The sequence below is a fragment of the Schistocerca gregaria genome, chromosome X (genome assembly GCF_023897955.1).
Source record: "Schistocerca gregaria isolate iqSchGreg1 chromosome X, iqSchGreg1.2, whole genome shotgun sequence".
NCBI lineage: Eukaryota > Metazoa > Arthropoda > Insecta > Orthoptera > Acrididae > Schistocerca > Schistocerca gregaria.
This window is the reverse complement of record NC_064931.1, coordinates 624,390,388-624,410,176: the sequence shown is the minus strand read 5'-3', so window position 1 is coordinate 624,410,176 and position 19,789 is coordinate 624,390,388. Positions and strand designations below refer to the sequence as shown.

Below are 19,789 nucleotides of genomic sequence, written 5' to 3'. Positions count from 1 at the left end.
GTCCCATAGTGCTCAGAGCCATTTTGAACCACTTCATAATTTCAAAGAAATTCATCCACATTCTATAGGTCTTAGAAGCGCGCGTGTGCCTCACACCTGCCATAACCGTCAATGTGCACGCATTTAAGGTGCTCTAGTACGACTGCGGCAGATTGCATTATTGGGTGAAGGATCGCAATCCGCATGGATTGAGATGGAAGCATTCTTTTTATGGACTCTGTACAGCGTCACACAAATTCATGATCTCACACTGGCTGGATTTTTTCCCCAATCCAGTAAACGGAAGGAAGGAAAATGGCCTAGGGTTTAACGTCCTGTCAACACCGCCGTTATTAGTGATGGTGCAAAAGCTCGGATTGTTGCAAGGATGAGGAAGGAAATCGGCCGTGCCCTTTCAAAGGAACGATCCGAGCATTTCCCTGGCACGATCTAGGGAAATCATGGAAAACCTAAATCCGGATGGTCGGACGAGGATTTCAATCTTCGTATCCCGAATGCGAGCCCATTGTGCTAACCACTGCGCCATATCGCTCACTGTTTATCCATTGAACATTAACTATACTTCCTTCGTTGTATGTTCATATTGCAGGCCTATCTTATGAACAAAAAATGCACAACATTTGGCGTTTCTTAAGTCACTTAAGGAGACTCCCCATATTTCACATTCTCTATGGATTCGGTCCCCAAACGCTCATAGTATTTTTTCTGATGATTATAACTTTTCTCATGCCTCACAATGATTCATTAATGTGGAAAATGTCAAGCTGCACGCGGTTTGGAACTGTTAGTTCCCCTATAGCTGGTTGGGTATGACAGTTAGATCGGAGGAAGGTAAGGCCATGCAATCTCCAACGAGAATGCGCTCACTAACGTACTGCGACGTTCAAACCAACTTTCTGGCTTGGGTCAGGTTTATTTTATGAGACGACTGTGTAGGACATACATTGAAATTTATTGATATTTCAGACCAACATCCAACTGATCAACCGTTTTTAACTGGGCATAGCGGAATGTTCATTTCATAAATGGTTATATACACTGGCGTTCAAAATTGAGGCAACTAACCACCTTTTCCCCGTCTTGTGTCTTATTTACGATGTTGTTGTTGTGGTCTTCAGTCCTGAGACTGGTTTGATGCAGCTCTCCATGCTACTCTATCCTGTGCAAGCTTCTTCAGTGTACGTACGTACTGCAGCCTACATTCTTCTGAATCTGCTTAATGTATTCATCTCTTTGTCTCCCTCTACGATATTTACCCTCCACGTTGCCCTCAATTGGTGATCCCTTGATGCCTCAGAACATGTCCTACCAACCGATCCCTTCTTCTAGTCAAATTGTGCCACAAACTCCTCTTCTCCCCAATCCTATTCAATACCACCTCATTAGTTGTGTGATCTACCCATCTAATCTTCAGCATTCTTCTGTATAATTCACGATATAATCATGCAAACTGTCAACAAATGTCCATACGATCGTGTCCTGCACGGAAGATGGCATCCTGGTCAACGCACAACGACGACATCATGGCACGTATCAAACGGGATAATGTTTGCCGAGTAGTCCCACATCCATAGTCGCTGTGTACACAGTCACAGGCGGTGCAGTATGGCACAGAGAAGAGGCCTACCAGCCTCTCTACGGTGGAGGCCCATGAGAAAATGTAGGACACTCGCAAACTGAAGTGCCCCGCTGGCTTTATGTGAATCGTTCTGTTGTTTTTCGGATGTGGCGATAGTTTACAGAGATCGAAACTATCCCGAAGACCACGGCGGGGCCGACTACGTGTAACATCAAAAAGAGAGAGCAGCTGTTTGGCTGTAAAGGAACGACGGTCCGCCTTAGTACTATACGGCAACTGATATTTGACCTCACAGCATCCACTGAATGTGTTGTAGCGCAGCAAAAGGTGTACAGAAGGCTTCGGCAGAGTGGCCTTTATTGTCAGAGACCTGTTGTATATGTACCTCTGACACGTTTCCACAGAAGGGAGCGTCTAGAGTGGAGCCTTCATCATGCCACATGGACGGTCGAACAGTGGGCCAATGTTCTTTTCGCAGATGAGTCCCTATTTGCAGATGAGAGACTGAGATTCATTGGAAGAATCCTAAGGAAATTAATCCGAAAACAAATTAAGTAGGTTACAGTACACTTGTTCGCCCACTGCTTGAATATTGCTCAGCAATGTGGGATTCGTACCAGGTAGCGGTGATAGAAGAGATAGAGAACATCCAACGGAGAGTAGCGCGCTTCGCTACAGGATCATTTAGTAATCGCGAAAGCGTTAGGGAGATGATAGATATACTCCAGTGGAAGACTCTGCCGGAGAGACGCTCAGTAGCTCGGTACGGGCTTTTGTTCAAGTGTCGAGAACATACCTTCACCGAGGAGTTAAGTAGTGTATTGCTCCCTACTATGTATATCTCGCGAAGAGACCATGAGGATCACATCAAAGAGATTAGAGCCCACACAGAGGCATACCGAACAATACGAGACTGGAATAGAAAAGAGAATCGATACAGGTACTCAAAGTACCCTCCGCCACACACCGTCAGGTGGCTTGCGGAGTATGGATGTAGATGTAGATGTAGATTTGGTCTGGACCGTGATTCTAATGGATTCGCATGTGGAGGGAACGTGGAACACGATTTCGGGATCCAACCATTGTGGAAAGAATCTGATATCGAGGATGATCCCTAATGGAGTGGGCAGGGATTATGTTGACCACTCGGACACCATTTCTTGAAATTGTACGGTAAAACCGGAAAGGTTTAACTCCTGTTAGGTATCTTGGCGAGATCTTGGGACTTCATGTGCGGTTGTTGCGAGGTGGTCTGGGCCCAGACCTCGCGTTTTTGGACGATAATGCTCGACCACAAAAAACATGAGTGGTTTATGATTTCCTGGAAACGCAAGATATAGCACACATGGCGTGGCCTGCTCACTCGCTCGATTTGAATCCAATAGAGCACATCTGGAATGCACTAGGAACATGGGTTGCATCACGTCAGCATCCACCAACCACTCGCCAAGAATTACGAGCAACGCAGCAGGAATAACGTGAGTTGTTGCCTCAACATGAGACTGATGACATCTTTCACTGCATGCCCCGTCATCTGTCAGACCTGTATTGCTGCCAGAGGTGGTCACATCAAATACTGAGCGCATTAACCAGTTATCGGAAAGTGTGTGTAAATCCGTTAAGTTCGAAAAAACGAAGAACATTTTTGTCTGCCGTTATGCATGTAGCAGTTATTTAAGTACTGTATTCTATATATTATTTCAACTTTACTGTCACCTGATATTACTGTTTTGTGGCAAAAATAAACACATCCTTGCAAACTTAAGGTTTTTCCCTTTAATTTGGGACACCAGCGTATTTGTATACAGGCTACCCAGTGTGACAGGTATGTATGGAGTTCGTCAGAAACGAAACATTAGTTAGAATTACGTAGGGATGCTGGAAGAAATCGAACTTGGCGTTTTTGGCAGAACCATCCTGGCTTTCATGCGTAATAATTTAAAGAAACTGTTAGAAAGAAATATCAGCATACTCTGGTGTGGATTTGTGTGCATACTATTCAATATTTTTGTTGTTTTTCGTTTATCAGACATAATTGTATTTCATCGGACCCACGTTCTTTCAGTGCTGTGCCAATTCCTTCTGCCTGGAAACTGGTAACCATGCACTTGCACTCAAATATTTTCTGTCTCTGACATTGTTAATTTATACAACCAAATTAAGTAACACTGAATACAGTTCAACCCATTAGTAAGAATCTCCAAAATATTTTTCCCCAACCTTCTCGAACCACAACCGTTCTTAGTCATTCTTGTACAAATATTTATTAATGTCTCCTGTAATATTGTACTGTATTTTATTACTAAAATAGGCTGTACCATCAATTATGTATTTTATTGCTACATTTTATACTATTATTCAGTGGTCATTCAGCGAAATTTCGTATGTGTTAATACTCTCAGAAAATAGAGCGTGCGTATGTGGAACACTGAAACCAAAAGAATTCCTCTTATTTAAATTAGCACTATTACGTAACTTTTCCCATTATGCGCGGTGTCTAAGATTACTCTTTTATTTTACTTGAAGCAGATGCTGCGATAGGTTCAGTGTGAGCAGTTTAATGGAAGCCCAAAGTGCTCGACGTTTTCTTGTCAAGTTGCCAGTCCTAACGTCTCTGATTTGTGACGCTGTTGCCAGCTTCGCATCCGGCAAATAATATTGGTTAAGTAATGACAGAACTGTAGCGGGCTAATGAAACTCGGATATAGGTGCTTGGAACTCGGCCAGTGAACTGAAAGGAATGTAATTTGCGCGATTACATCTGAGAGATTGTTACATATATTTCCTGACCGTCTCTAATGTTTTCTTTCCTTTCGTTGTTTCTCTGGTGTGTAAGAAGACGGTACGGACTTGAAACTATTCGTTGTTTCCAATATAGCTATTTCATTAATATTAAATACAGGGTGTTTCAAAAATGACCGGTATATTTGAAACGGCAATACAAACTAAACGAGCAGCGATAGAAATACACCGTTTGTTGCAATATGCTTGGGACAACAGTACATTTTCAGGCAGACAAACTTTCGAAATTGTCAACAACAGATGGCGCTGCGGTCTGGGAAATTCTATAGTACGATATTTTCCACATATCCACCATGCGTAGCAATAATATGGAGTAGCCTCTGAATGAAATTACCCGAAACCTTTGACAACGTGTCTGGCGGAATGGCTTCACATGCAGATGAGATGTATTGCTTCAGCTGATCAATTGTTTCTGTATTCTGGCGGTACACCTGGTCTTTCAAGTGTCCCCACAGAAAGAAGTCACAGGGGTTCATGTCTGGCGAATAGGGAGGCCAATCCACGCCGCCTCCTGTATGTTTCGGATAGCCCAAAGCAATCACACGATCATCGAAATATTCATTCAGGAAATTAAAGACGTCGGCCGTGCGATGTGGCCGGGCATCATCTTGCATAAACCACGAGGTGTTCGCAGTGTCGTCTAAGGCAGTTTGTACCGCCACAAATTCACGAAGAATGTCCAGATAGCGTGATGCAGTAATCGTTTCGGATCTGAAAAATGGGTCAATGATTCCTTTGGAAGAAATGGCGGCCCAGACCAGTACTTTTTGAGGATGCAGGGACGATGGGACTGCAACATGGGGCTTTTCGGTTCCCCATATGCGCCAGTTCTGTTTATTGATGAAGCCGTCCAGGTAAAAATAAGCTTCGTCAGTAAACCAAATGCTACCCACATGCATATCGCCGTCATCAATCCTGTGCACTATATCGTTAGCGAATGTCTCTCGTGCAGCAATGGTAGCGGCGCTGAGGGGTTGCCGCGTTTGAATTTTGTATGGATAGAGGTGTAAACTCTGGCGCATGAGACGATACGTGGACGTTGGCGTCATTTGGACCGCAGCTGCAACACGGCGAACGGAAACCCGAGGCCGCTGTTGGATCACCTGCTGCATTAGCTGCGCGTTGCCGTCTGTGGTTGTCGTACGCGGTCGCCCTACCTTTCCAGCACGTTCATCCGTCACGTTCCCAATCCGTTGAAATTTTTCAAACAGATCCTTTATTGTATCGCTTTTCGGTCCTTTGGTTACATTAAACCTGAGTTGAAAACTTCGTCTTGTTGCAACAACACTGTGTGCTAGGCGGTGGAATTCCAACACCAGAAAAATCCTCTGTTCTAAGGAATAAACCATGTTGTCCACAGCACACTTGTACGTTGTGAACAGCACACGCTTACAGCAGAAAGACGACGTACAGAATGGCGCACCCACAGACTGCGTTGTCTTCTATATCTTTCACATCACTTGCAGCGCCATCTGTTGTTGAAAATTGTAACTACTGTAATTTCGAAAGTTTGTCCGCCTGAAAATGTACTGTTGTCCCAAGCATATTGCAACAAACGGTGTATTTCTATCGCTGCTCGTTTAGTTTTTATTGCCGTTTCAAATATACCGGTCATTTTTGAAACACCCTGTAAATATATGAGCAAGATAGGTTTTGGTAACAAATGATAAATTATATCAGGATGGAAAAACTGACAGGGCTACAACTCTCCTTAAAGCAATTCTACATTATTCACACTGAATCTAAAGTGCTACCGTGAGAAATACAGTGAAATACAATGGAAAAATGAATGATTAGGGTTGAAGGGACTGTCGACGTCGAGGTTATTACGGAAGGTGCTCAAGGTCGAATTGGACAGTGTTTGTAAAGGAAATGAATCTTGGCAACCTGTAAGGAATCATCTCTACATTCAAGAATTGATTTAGAAAACCAAGTAATGCCTAAATCTGGAGAGCCGAAAGGGTTTTGAAACCTGCTCTTCCGAAAATCTAGCCCAAAGCCTGAACTACGTCGCCTCGATAACTATGAAAGTACAGTCTCAAAATGAAGGAGACTATGGACGACAGTAGAATCTACGAGTAAATACTCATGTAACGATGCTATATGATAACATCAAATAATATCAGAGAAGCTAGTAAGCTGACATTTTTAGAATCTTGAATGAATCTTTCACGCTGCAGCGAAATGTGCGCTGTTTTAATAAGTCCTATTCCATTGGTGACAAATTGCTGGAAACCGTATCTAGCGCAAAATATGTAGGAGTTATCATCAGGAGCGTATTTAAATGGAATGGTGACAAATTGCTGGAAACCTTATCTAGCGCAAAATGTGTAGGGGTTATCATCAGGAGCGTATTTAAATGGAATGATCACATAACACCAGTAGTACGAAAAGCAGATAATAGACTGAGATTCGTTGGAAGAATCGCAAGGAAATTTAATTCCTCAAAACCGACTCCACCAGAGCCGTGCATACCTGTACAGGTCTAACACAAATGAGGTGGACAGGTGCGTCGGAAGTTGTCCATCGGTGACTGTTCCAGCTCAGCAGCCATACACTACATCAGCACACCTTGATGTAACAGTTTCATCTTTTTTCTCAAGAACTTTATTTTTTATGACTAAAATGGCGACATCGGCTGCAGAAAATTTATTTTAAATTTTTGTTAGGTCAGACGGGTATCAGGTCACATGCTAATCTCCAGTGGCACATTACAGAAAGCAATTCAGAATGGTAGAATGTACACAGATACTTATCTAAGTAACTTGCCCAAAAGTTTTGTACAGAGCCTACGCGAACATATTTGGCCCCATAGGCAAGATATTTAAAATATAATGTCTAATACAAAATTATCTATAATGGTGAAAGTCTCATAAAAATAGGTATTTCAAAAGTACGTTAACCATGGCACAAATGTGGTTCACGAGACAGTGCAGAAATTAATCAGCTGTTTAACATCTTGTATTTATTTATTTTTGTCAGTAGGTCCTGCAGAATAAGCTACGTCGAATATGACTCTTTACAAGAAGTCAATTTTAATAGCTAATGTGTAACATTTATTTGCTTGTATTTAGATATTTCAGAACAACAAGCTTGCATGTTTCGGCTACACTTTCAAGTTCACCTGCTGATGTTGAGAACAATGAATCTTATTTACGTTTTACTTATTATCAAGAACGCCACTTTCATAATTACATTTCTCCTTACATCTAGGAGGAGTTGACGATCATATGGCATCCAGGGGCCAATTATGAACTTACTGTAGTGAAATATTATTATTATAATCACATGGTTGTTATCATATGAAATTTTTCGTAATAATAATTGTTTAACAGCTGTTTGACAGATGGGATCCTTAGACATTGTATGTTCTCATTCTTTTCATCTTCACAAGTCACAGAAGGCGTGTTTGTTGCATAGATATTACATGGTTATTTTTCTATCTGTGATTTCGTATGTTTATCCCATCTCGTGGTCGAAAATTTCAGTAAAATTTTGTAATTGGGGCTTGTGTTTCAGGTGACTTTGTTCACGAGTTACTCGTGAAGGAAATCTTTCGTTTGTGTGTCAATCTCCAAGTCTTCCAAAATATTCACATTATGTCTTTCAGATTTTTGTGTAAAATTTATAAAATTTATACAGTATTTTCAATATATTCTGATTTGTTGTTTTCATTTTTAGGAAGTAGGTATAACAATGTCTGATTGATTTCACATGCTCTTGTGTGTTCTTAAATATAATGCTGATGTTGCTTCCCATTTGTCGGTCAAACAGGAAGAAACATCAACATTAGATTCAGAGAACATACTAGAGTATGTGAAAGCAGTCAATCAACATCCTACCTGCCTCTTAAAGACGAAATCCACAAAGCAAAACACATTGATAACAATGTATAAATTTTACACAAAATATCTAAAGTGTGTATTATGAGTATTTTGGAAGAGTTGGAGATATACATACGTACGAAAAATTTCTCGAAAGACTTACTCAATAAACAAAATGATCTGAAACCCAAGCAGTACATACAAAATTTTACTGAAATTTTCGACCACGATAAAGGATAAACATATCTAATCACAGATAAGAAAGAAAAAAATTATCCATGTATGTGAGAGATTCTTTGGAAAGTTCGAAATCGACCCAACAGGGAATATAACGATCATTTTATGGAGGGCTGTGGTTTCATCCAGGTCATGTTTTTAGTTCTTAGTAAACGCACGAGAAAGACGCTGCGAAGGTGAATCTTTTTTCCTTTTCTCCCAATTAACTTTTAAGTCTCTGGTTAGTCAATCTGTGCATGCAGAGCAATGGGGCCGTCTTCCTTTTCCGAATGTCGCGTTCCAGCTAGTGATTGGCTTGTGCTAAAGTGGGTTTAACCTAAGATATAAATGTACTATGCTACCGTGCTGGCGAGGAAAACTGAGAGAAAGAGAAGAGGTCGCTCTCGTACTGGCGCTTCGCTAGTAAAGAATTGCAGGTCTTTACGTACACTTTGAGACTTGTGTCCTTTGCTAGCGTGCCACTTAGAGCCTGTGCCAGTCACCATCTGAACCATCAGATGCTTCTAGCATCACGCACACAGCGAGTCATGCAAGGATGTACTTATTTGTTTTGAGTCGGCCGTCCAAACACTTGACACGTTCCGTCACGCATAGTCGTGGCAGAGAGTCAAATTGGTTTGGCAGACCAGCAAACGGGTCCACCTGCACACTGGAATCCAACGGGGTTTCAGAGGCTCGTAGGGAAGTAGCTGCGTTACGAATTAGCTGTACACGAGACCGCGTACTAGCATTTTTCGGGCGCGCACCATTAATAACAGATTGCTGCCGCCCATGACCCCAGTCATCGAACGCATCTTGGTGTGCCGCCTTGACCAGTAGGAGGGGAAAGTGTTCGCTGCTATGGCGTAGCGCTCCAATATAGGTTTCACAGCACCCTGTTCTTTGGAACCATATTTTTCTTTATGGAATAGTAGAGTACAGTTGCTTGATAGTAGCGTAGTTTTTGGGCCATACCACGGAGTCACGTGTATGAAGTCAGGTAAAGCGATTAGTTCTGGTTAGCGTCATGTGATGATCCCCAGCTGATCACTTTGTTCACCATATACCGCATATTAGTGAAAGCGTTGTCAAATAAAAATGTTTGTCTTGTGATGTTAAAAATGAATAAATCTATTGTTATTTAGGTGACAACTCTTTCCAGTGTCCTGATTAACTGTACCTTTCACATTTTTATTAAATTCTTGATTACAATTGAAAGTAGGAAGCTTGGAATGCTATGCAACAAACACACCTTCTCTAACTCCTAAAGATAAAAAAAAAAGTGAACGTATAGCATCTAAGGATCCCAACTGTCAAATAGCTTTCAAACAATTATTGTCACGAAAAATGTTATAAAAAATTAATGATTATAATAACAATATTTCATAACAATAAGCTCACAGTTGGGCCCTGGATGTCATGTGATCATCTGTTCCACCTAGACGCAAGTAGAAATGTAATCTATTAAACTGATGTTCTTGATCGTAAATAAAACATAACTAGGATGAGGTATTCACCTAATCCAGACGTGCGCTTGAAAGTGATATTGTAAAATGAAACGGGCAAGCTTGTTGTACAGAAGTAGGGAAATACCTAACTACAAGCAAATAAATGTTACACTGCTTGTACTGGAATTGACTTGATGTCAGATCTTGTATTTACGATTCTTTGTGCAGTAATGTTACAATATTTCAGCAAGAATGTGAAAATACCGATAAGATCAGGAAATTCTCAGAAGGTGGATTCCGCGTATAAGGTTAGTAAAGTAGAGCCAAACTATCACGACAGTGAAACATGCGCCGCCTAAATTTGGAAACCTGAGACACCGCTATACTAACGAGTCTCTCTTCCAAGAAGTATGAAGTCAACCGCTATGGAGTAGCCAACATTAATTAATTATGCCATCCCGAGAACGTGCTGTAAAATAAATCCAAGGACAACTACACGATCGTACACAGAATAACTGAAGCCATACACATGATTTGGCCAGAGGACTTACAACGAAAGAATACAATTACACTTGGTCACAGAGCGGAACAAACATTTCTGTAGACATAGCTGGAGTTGGCGATATAATGACCATTCAATTTGGCAGAAAATAGTGTGTGAATATTCAAAATGATCTAAGGAATATATCGAGATATGTACATTTTTTTTCTATTGTAGGAATTATTATATTCATTGTAATCATATGAGAAAGAATGGTTACAAACCGAGCAATTATATTTAGAGCTAATATAAGAAGATCAACAGAATGACTACAGAATAAGCCGCCTGCTGAAAACAGTTACTGAGAATTACCATTAATCTCTAGATTCTAATATGGCAGATTAGTGCAGTAGATTTAAGCTCTACAAATAAAGGTTTGACCTTTTATTAGAAAAATATTGAAATGGCAACATGATCAAATTTATCTCTTCAAGATGGAGCTTCACCATTAATGGAGCAACTATCATTCTTTCATGATCATACTATACAGGGCCCAACTGTGAGCTTATTGTTCTGAAATACTATTATTATAATCACGTAGTTTTTATAACATGAAATTTTTCGTGACAATAATTGTTTGAAAGTTATTTGACAGTTGCGATCTATAGATGCTATACGTTTACAATTTTTATCTTTGGGAGTTAGAGAAGGTGTGTTTGTTGCATAGACATTGGAAGCTATACGTTTGCTTAACAGGAAAAGTCTAGTGGCGTTATTTCGTATTAACCTTTTACAACTCTTAGGAAAACGCAGATTTCAAACATACATGAATCAGTGTTTAACAGGGTATAATTTTTTTAGCTCTGGTTTCTTTGACCAAAGCGATTCTGTGGCTAATCAACGATCCAGCTATTAGAAAAGCAAGACGGTCCAGTGTTGCTCCCCACGGTGATCACTGAAACTTAAGAAGGGCTGACAGCGCTGTTTGAAGGTTCCAGGGGCGTGCTAGGGCTTATATACCGAATCAAGCTAGAGGAGCTCCACCCGTTTCTTGACCCTACGTCTTGTAATGCACGTATTCGAGTTCGAAGAAGTGCTATGCAATACATTCTAACTAAATTATGTGCTGTCACACTGTTTTATTACTTCAAATTTACAGATGATAACGAAGTTCTCTCAAAGGAGCCCCTGCATTTCTTCTGAAGTCGCTTTATAAACCACCATCTGCGGAAAGACTCATAATTGATAGCTTAAAAAGACGTATGGAAAATAATGTAAGTAAGATAACAGACGTCTGCTGCACTCACCTGATGGCGCCCTTGATAAATACTGACATGACAGCAATTCCCAGCCCACTGCCAGACACAATGAAGATTTCGACGAGTTCGCGGCGCCGTTTGAAGTACTGCGCCACCATCAAAGTGGAACAGTCTCTCGTCAGTCCGACTCCCACACCTGTAACACATCGCTCCAGCCAATTAGACACCTCATCTTTCGGTATAAGGTAATACCAGTTTGTGTGATAGCACTTAACTAACATAAAGCATCTAACGCTTTCAGCTAATCACGGAATGATCACTCATGCACCACACGAATCTAATTTTCTTAGTAACATAAATAAATTACCTGTTTGAATTTATACAGGCAAACAAATATTTTACCACAGACTTTAAAGATAAATATATTTGCATGAAATGTGGTTTACTTTAAAATCAATGCAAGTTCCTGCACTCAAACACAGACACTCACACACACACCCACACACACACACACAACTGTGTAATAATAATGACAAACCTATTATTAAATTTAAGTAATCAAAATTTAACCGTATCCTAGTAGAATGTGCAAATCACTGTAGACTTCGTACGTGAAGAGTCTCACATACACTGATGAACCAAACCATTATAAACCTGCTTAATAACCTGTTAAGTCCACCTTTGAAACGCAATACGGCAGCGATTCTGCATGGCACGGATTCGATAAGTACTTTCTAGGTTTCCAGAGGTATGTGGCAATCAGATATCAATGCATAGGTTGGGCATTTCCAGTAAATTATGGGTCCCTGGTTTGTAGGCGCGGAGTTGGTGCACAGTAGTGTCCCCGGAGTGTTCCATCGGGTTCAGATCTGGCGAATTTGGTGGTCACGGCATGCGAACAGTCGACCAGCTTCACCGTTTCCGTGATATTTCCCAGGCGCCTGGCCATAACAATCTGCCCTTTTTCAAAGCCGATTACATTTGTGGATTTTCCACTTACTTCCCGTATTCTGCTGTAGAATAGAATTCGTCTCTGATCTGCTTGTATACCTTCCCTAGCGTATCACGCCACCTGGTGGTATTCCGTCTCACAGCGGTCAGTGGCAATGTTTTAGCTCATCAGTGTGTGTAAATAGTCTGAGTGAGGAAATTTAACCCTCTTAAACATACTCATCCCAACTAATTCCGATGTCCTAAGAGCAGTAAACGTGATAGAATGCTCACAACGTCGTTGGGGAGGTTTTATCTTTTTTTTCGGTGCTATAAATAATTCATATCCACTCATGCCGAGGAATTCCGTAGGGTATGGAAGAGGCTAAACGAAGGTGACGGTGTGGGTATTAGCAGAGGAGCAAAACTGGAAGGGAGGGGGGGGGGGGGGATGAGCATAGAGTAGGAAGTAATCGGTAGCAATTTTCATGAAACTGTTCCTATATTTGTCAAATTTGATTCAAGTAAACCATGGAAAGTTTATAACTGATCTGTCGAATGGGAACTGCAATTCGCTTGAGTACAGTGCCCTGAACGCTGCGCTGCTCTCGGTGAACCCGTAGAAGATTACAGTTGGCATCGAGGAACTTAGAGACGGATCATTAACTAGTGTCCGAAATATGACCATAAGGAAATGAGAGGAAGATACAAAGAAAAAAGAGTAGTAATTACTGTTTATAAGGAGTAAAACGTTCCGGGAAATCTGACAAGGGCTTATACGACAATCGGAGTTTTGCAATTTCTTATATTTATGGTACGTTTATTTCAGAACTAAAAAGTCTACAACATTCTCGAGAAACTCAACTTTGAAGTTCTCCGAGTGACCTACAGGGAGGACAATTTTGACAGGCCACGTGTTTCTATTGGTAGAACTCGAGAGTGCTAATCTCTGAAAGGCTGGTTTGAGTCTCACTTCGATCGTTATTTTTTTCGTCCAGTTCGAATAATTTAAATACAAAATTAATCAAATATATGATAAATGACATATATTTGATTATCATAGCTTATGAAAATTGCACCTGATTTGAGGGAAAACGCGATATTAGAGAGCGCCTCTTTACGGAGAGAGTTAACAGTATGTGTTATCTTCGTGGGTTTACAAATTTTGTAGTACGCACGTTACTATTAGTTGATGACGTTTGCCAAACTCGAGATCCCATGGCAATGACCAAACGCTTACGCCAGTAGGGTTACCTGTGGAACAGGCCACAGCTGCTTGGAGACAAAACATTTCGGCAAATTCCACAACGGTTGGAAAGGGTACGACATCCTTTGCACGGGATGGCTGCGGCTATAGCAGTATTTCAGCGTTCGTTGCCGAAGCAGCAGACAGTGTTCTGCAGCGTTATATATAAAAATCTTCTAACACTACAAAAGAAAAGAAAAGATTTTCATGTCGGAAATGTATGACAGAAACTTGTCTGGTCCTTCAGCGGCACAAGATGATGTTGAAGGCTCCAAATGCAATGAAGTTTCAAAATAACGAAGCCTTGGAGCCATAAACACCGTTTGCTTTACGTATGTTTTTCGATAGGGTCCGCCTTTAGCAAAACACAACTTTGTTTTTTAACCCAAACATGTTTCACTGCAGTTGCAGCATCTTCAGTGGACTTTCATTTTTCATCTGTCAAGGATAAACAATGTTCTTTACTTTTTGTATATATGTACCTATTAGTTTTTAAATCGTAATTACATATATCTGAAAAAACAAATTATGAATTCATACCTTTTTAACACATGGTGATTTTTCTGATGTGTTGTTTCTACAGTGACTGTTTTGTTCCACAGTTTGTCATCTGCAACCACCTACCTTAAAGTAGTTAAATTGTTTAAGCCAAAATTACGATTTGAAATGTGTTATTTCTATGCCTGAAAATTAATTTTGTGTGTGTGTGTCCGCATTTACATAATGTTTCACTTTCGTTTTCTTTTTCCTCATCTTCATCACTGTCAAACACTATATATAGTTCCCACTAACACTGTTGCACTGTTCACCCTCTGTAGAAACAAACATGGCGGGCAGTGGAACAATTGAAGGTATAAAAACAAGATGGCTGACAGTGGAACAGTTGAAGGTGTTCCTGGCGGTTGTTCTGAATCACAATAAAACCATACAATGGGTGGGCCATGTAGCCCGTATGCCAGATGGAAGACAGGTGTATATTGCGAGCAAATCATCAAACAAAATAATCTCGTCAAACCAACTCCATTGGCGGTAGTTCCTTAAGAACAAATGCTACTAACAGAAGACTTGTTGTATTATACACTAGAAACTCCTCACGTAAAGATTTTTTGGCAAATGAAGAGTCATGAAAAATTATGTTTTCATAAAAAGGATAATTAGATACATGTTGATTATTATAAACTTGTTTGTTTTTATAGTTACATAATTTCTTATTTGATTGTCGTGACGCGAAGTTTTTCGGGCAGAAATGCCGGTTTCGGCTATACGATAGGCATATTCAGAACTGCAATAGAAGTAAAGGAAGAAGGAAAAATACCGTTACTATTTAATAAAATAATAGATTGAAAATAGAGGACAGAAAATATACCATTAACGTGCTATACCTCTCATTCTGCTGTACTACAACAAGTCATAACAATGTAAAAAGATATGAGACACACCTACCATGCATGCTGTAACTGGATCTTTATAGGATACAAAGGGATCCTAGACCCCGTTGATGCAAGCGAAACGTACAGGTAATTACACAATGTAGTTAAAAGAAGGTTCATTTAAAAGCACAGTTCTTTAAAGTATTCTTAGTTGTATGTAAGTAAGCAAAAATTATTTTTTACATTTAACCATCTGAAAAATCTATTTGTCTCCTGGCAGTGAATTCTGTAATCAAATTTTATTTTTGAAAGTTTTGTTAAATTCTGACCAGCTTCAAGCTGAAGTTTCTTTTCACTACTTTGTGTAAATATCTGTACGTTGTGCACACATCAACGACCTCTAGGGTCGGTTTGTATACGTCCTGTTGAAACATGCATGGCAGTTTTAATTCATATTATTTTGACATGTTGCATTGCAGCGCAATGAGAGCTATATCGTGTTTATTTTATCTTTTCTGTCCTCCGTTTTTATTATCTTTTTGTATCAAACAGTAATGATTTTTTCTTTTCTCTTATTTCTGTTGAAGATTCTAAAGATGATTATTGTATAGCCGAAACCGGCAATTTTGTCCAAAAAACTTTGCTATCAAGACAGTTAAATAAAAAATTATGTACATCATATGATCGTTCTTCATGTTGTCATTTTATATAATATTCTATTCAGTTTTACATTTTAATTGCATAGTTATTCAAAATGAACAAAAAAAAAAAAAACGAAAGAATGACCGATCCGAGGCTCGAACCAACGATCCAACAGTTACCACTCGCACGTGCTACAGACAGAGCCACGTAGCACTTTAAAAATCCTCCTACTTGTAGTGAACTAAGGTCGATCGGAGAGCTCTGAAGTCGATTTCCACTACAATTCTCGAGAGTTGCATCGAACAGCTTTTTGGAATTGACATCAGTTCTGAACGTCAAATACAGGACATTTCACAATACTGTATTTTGATGATTTCAAATTTTGGTAACACACAAAGTAATCGCGATACAAATCTGAACATTGTACAAAAGGTACAATGGTTATCCAATTTTACCTACGAAATACTACATAGGGCAAATGGTGACCGTCCGTTGATGCAGAATGCTCGTGGCGTTTTGTGCGGGTTTTGAACACATCTTTCGTAATTGCTGGAGGAGTTCTGGTAATTCCACCGTGAATTCGATATCTTAACTGTTGCGAGCTTTCCGGCCGGTCGGAGTACACTCTCGGCTTCAAATAACAACATAGGCAGAAGTGTGACACGGAGTTGTGAAAGTTTTCCGAGGGCTGGTTGACTCCTGAGTCGAATCACTGTCAGTTTCGTGGAAGTTTCTTATCCTGTTCAGTATTTTCCACGAGCAGGAAAGGGATATCGCGTCTGATTCTTGAGATGCTTACGAAAGGCACGTACATACCATAGTGAAAACAGCACTCCACCACTAACGCGCAATGTTGCTTCGACCAATACGACATGATTACTGACTTGTATGTGGGATGAAACCTCACACTACACACTTACAATAGACGATGCCACCGTCACTGTAACTTGTTTTTAGTGCGCGTTATTCAAATCTGAAGTCATCAAAACATTATAAAACACCCTGTAGTCTTTTGACGAAGTGAGCAACGTGGATCTACAAAGCGGTGTTTTCGACACAGGTTTACAGTTTAGAACCCTTGCGCTGTAACAGGTCAGACAATGATCGCACTCAGGCCGCTGCTGAATGATCCACGCTGTGTCATTTCAAGACTTTTTCGACGGTACAGGAATCCTAAAACTCAACTCGGATAACGACGATCACGATAGGCATCAAATTTCAGAGATGGGTGGCCGAACAGGTTCCACCGACGGAGACTCTGCGAACGTGGGCGTAATCGCAGTTCCCTCATCATGTTCGGGGCGACGCAGGGTTGCCGGTGTCGTTGATTTTTCCTGAGAACTTACTAATTTTTGCGAATTATTTCTTCAATGCGTCTTGTCGTCGAATAACTGGTCAACAGGGCGGTCTGCCTGCCCGGTGTAGCGCGGCCCAAAGTCACCGCCATGGACAACACCCGAATGGATCTTTACTTCCTAGTAACGACCTAAAGCCTCATATCCACCAGGTATGCCACTACCGAATGTGGCCATGTTTCGGACCGGGTCTACAGGTGCATCTAGTCATAGCTGCTGTCCTTTCAGGCTCCCAAGCAAGGCGAAAACTATTCTACGTGCTCAGCGTCGACCAATAATGGTCACTGCGTACGCGTATTTCACAGCCGTGTTTGCTTGAACGGGACTCGAGTTCACGAGAATCCTGTTCATACACATCTATATCTGCATGATTGGTCTGCAATTCACAATTAAGTGTCTGGAAGAGTGTTCATCGAACCAGCTTCAAGCTATTTCTCTACCGCTCCATTCTGTAATAGCACGCGGGAAAAACGAACACTCAAATCTTTCAGTGCGAGCTCTGGTTTCTCTTATTTCACAATTTCTCCCTATGCAGGTGATCGCGAACAAAATATTTTTACACTCTGAGGAGAAGGTTTGGGTCTGAAATTTCATGAGAACATCCCACCGCAACAAAAAATGCCTTTGTTTTAATGATTGCCACCAAACTTCGCATTTGATATCTGTGATATCTCCCCTATTTCGAGATAATACAAAACGAGCTGCCCTTCCTCGAACTTTTTCGATGTCCTCCGTCAATCCCATGTGATACAGATCTCACACCGGACAGTAATACTCTAGAAGAGGGCGGACAAGCGTAGTGTAAACAGTCTCTCTTGTAGACCTGTTACATTTCTGCCACTAAAACGCAGTCTTTGGTTTGCTTTCCCCACAAAGGTATCCGTGAGATCGTTCTAATTTAAGTCGTTCGTAACTGTAATCCCTAAGAAACTAGTTGATCTCACAGCCCTTAGATTTATGTGATTGATCGTGAAACAGAAATTTAGCGGATTCCTTTTACTACTCGTGTGGATGATTTCACACTTTTCGTTGTTTTTGCAATTGGTTTCGATCATCTGATGACTTTACAAGACGGTAAATGACAGCATTATCTACTAACAATGGAAGAAGGCTGCTCTGATTGTCTCCTAAAGCATTCATGTAGATCAGTAACAGCAGTGGCCGTATAACACTTCCTTGGTGAAACGACAGATATTACTTTTGCTTCACTCGCTGACTTTCCGTGAATTCCTACGAACTGTGAACTTGTAGTACACTCATGGATGAAGAACTGTTTTAGTGCACTTCAGCAAATCGCTTCAAGAAAACAGCACCTTTTAGTTCCTTTTTAATTTCATGTCTGTGAGGTGTTCACTAAACTGCGTGACTGCATAAAGGCCTTGAAATCACCGTCTCAATAGGATCTGTATAAGGTTAACCCAAAGTAATCATTCAACAGCAGGATTGACAACCAGCCTTAACTGCACGGCAATATTCTTAGATATGTGGAAATGGATCCTCCTTTGGAGAATACCTGAGACATATAATGAAGATGAAATGAAGCCCAACAGCCACCTGCAGACTCCACTAGGCTCTTCAAAAATGGTTCGAATGGCTCTGAGCACTATGCGACTTAACTTCTGAGGTCATCAGTCGCCTAGAACGTAGAACTAATTACACCTAGCTAACCTAAGGACGTCACACACATCCGTGCCCGAGGCAGGATTCGAACCTGCGACCGTAGCGGTCGCTCGGCTCCAGACTGTAGCGCCTAGAACCACTACTAGGCTCTTCCTCAGAAATGAAATCAGCTTATTATAGATCTCTTGCACCACCTCAAAGAGCGCATGAGACGTCGATGAAAATTATGTGTAGCAGCTCGAGGTAACCATACTCAATATCGACTCTTCACATATCGTGAACGAGATATTTTAGTTCTTTTACTGTCTTTAAATTTTTATCTTCGATTTCAAAACGTTGCTCATTACATTTTTTGGACAGTATTGAATGCTGAATGTCAGGTGATTAAACCTTACAACGCTCACTAACCTTCCGATGTCATGGCCGAGAAAAATGTCCTGAAGCGTAATTGTGCTTAATTATTGAATACTAGAATATCTCAGGTGGTGCAAACATTTGCCATGGCCCTGTGTGCATAATATCATGATCTACTCCTTTTATCGTGAATGCTTGAAATAACGCGCCGAGCCTTGTCTCCATAACTACATTCAAGCAAAAAATGGTTCAAATGGCTCTGAGCACTATGGGACTTAACATCTGAGGTCATCAGCTTCTAGAACGTAGAACTACTTAAACCGAACTAACCTAAGTACATCACACACATCCATTCCCGAGACAGGATTCGAACCTGCGACCGTAGCGGTTGCGCGGTTCCAGAGTGGAGCGCCTAGAACCACTTGCCCACACCAGCCGGCGCTTTCAGGCAAAGTAACTTGTTTCGTGTATGATAAAGGCACACGATTTGTGTGAAAAGTGTAAACATTCATTGGGCTGGTGCACTAGTGTGCTAACGGTTAAAGTTGTTGCAACTGATATTGCAGGTCGCCTACAGTATTATCGTACCTGCTACTGGAAGTGATTCTCTTTGTTTTCTAGTCAAAACATCGTTTCATGTACTGTCGAAAAATATTGCGTATC

General features: G+C 40.8%; 1 protein-coding gene across 1 annotated transcript in view; it reads right to left on the bottom strand.

Annotated features, from left to right (window-relative positions):
• Nucleotides 1–19,789, bottom strand: part of LOC126298246 (monocarboxylate transporter 2-like) — a gene marked incomplete at its 5' end in the record, with an annotated part of 362,063 nt that overhangs the window by 92,604 nt on the left and 249,670 nt on the right. Inside the window, one exon of the mRNA XM_049989550.1 lies at nucleotides 11,658–11,805. Within this exon, the coding sequence (XP_049845507.1) occupies nucleotides 11,658–11,805 (148 nt within the window). The remainder of the gene's footprint in view (nucleotides 1–11,657; nucleotides 11,806–19,789) is intronic.